Source organism: Eimeria mitis, genomic scaffold, assembly GCF_000499745.2.
Source record: "Eimeria mitis Houghton genomic scaffold, Emh_scaff801, whole genome shotgun sequence".
In the NCBI taxonomy this organism is placed as follows: Eukaryota; Apicomplexa; class Conoidasida; order Eucoccidiorida; family Eimeriidae; genus Eimeria; species Eimeria mitis.
In genome coordinates, this window is record NW_013575879.1 from 12,251 (window position 1) to 12,795 (window position 545).

At 43.9% G+C, this 545-nt stretch overlaps 1 protein-coding gene across 1 annotated transcript in view; it reads left to right on the plus strand.

Annotated features, from left to right (window-relative positions):
• The window catches only part of EMH_0022560 (adaptor-related protein complex 3, sigma 2 subunit, putative), a gene marked incomplete at both ends in the record, with an annotated part of 2,649 nt that overhangs the window by 1,553 nt on the left and 551 nt on the right, over positions 1-545 (plus strand). The window contains 2 exons of the mRNA XM_013501980.1: positions 119-190; positions 419-452. Coding sequence (XP_013357434.1) covers positions 119-190; positions 419-452 — 106 coding nt within the window. The remainder of the gene's footprint in view (positions 1-118; positions 191-418; positions 453-545) is intronic.

The following is a 545-nucleotide window of genomic DNA, read 5'->3' on the forward strand; positions in this document are numbered from 1 at the left end:
CAGCAGCGAGTGAATACAGCACAGAGCCGTCGCAGCAGCTGCAAGCGTACTTGTCTGCATGCATGCATGCATGCGTGCATGCATACTTGTTTGGGGTTTATCTTTGGTTTTTGTTTAGGTGTTTGTTCAAGTTCTAGATGCGTGCTTTGAGAATGTATGCGAGCTTGATCTCGTCTTCCACTACGACAAGGTATCATAAACCCTAAACCCTAAACCCTAACCCTAAACCCTAAACCCTAAACCCTAAACCACCAGCCTAAACCCGGGTCTTCTTTGGTTTCCTGCTGCATTCATCTTTTTTTCTTCTGCTCTACATTTGCCTCTTTCCATCGGCTTATGGGTTTAGCGTCGAGGGTTTAGGGTTTAGGGTTTAGGGTTTGCGGGGTGTTTGTGGTTTTGTGTTGTTCTGTTGATGCAGATAAACTTTATTTTAGATGAAATAATTGTAGGAGGTGAGAGAAAGACACAGATGAGCTGAGGTGTCTGTACACCTCAATCTGTTGATGCTGCTGCCCTTCTTTTTGTTAATGCAGAGATATATATAC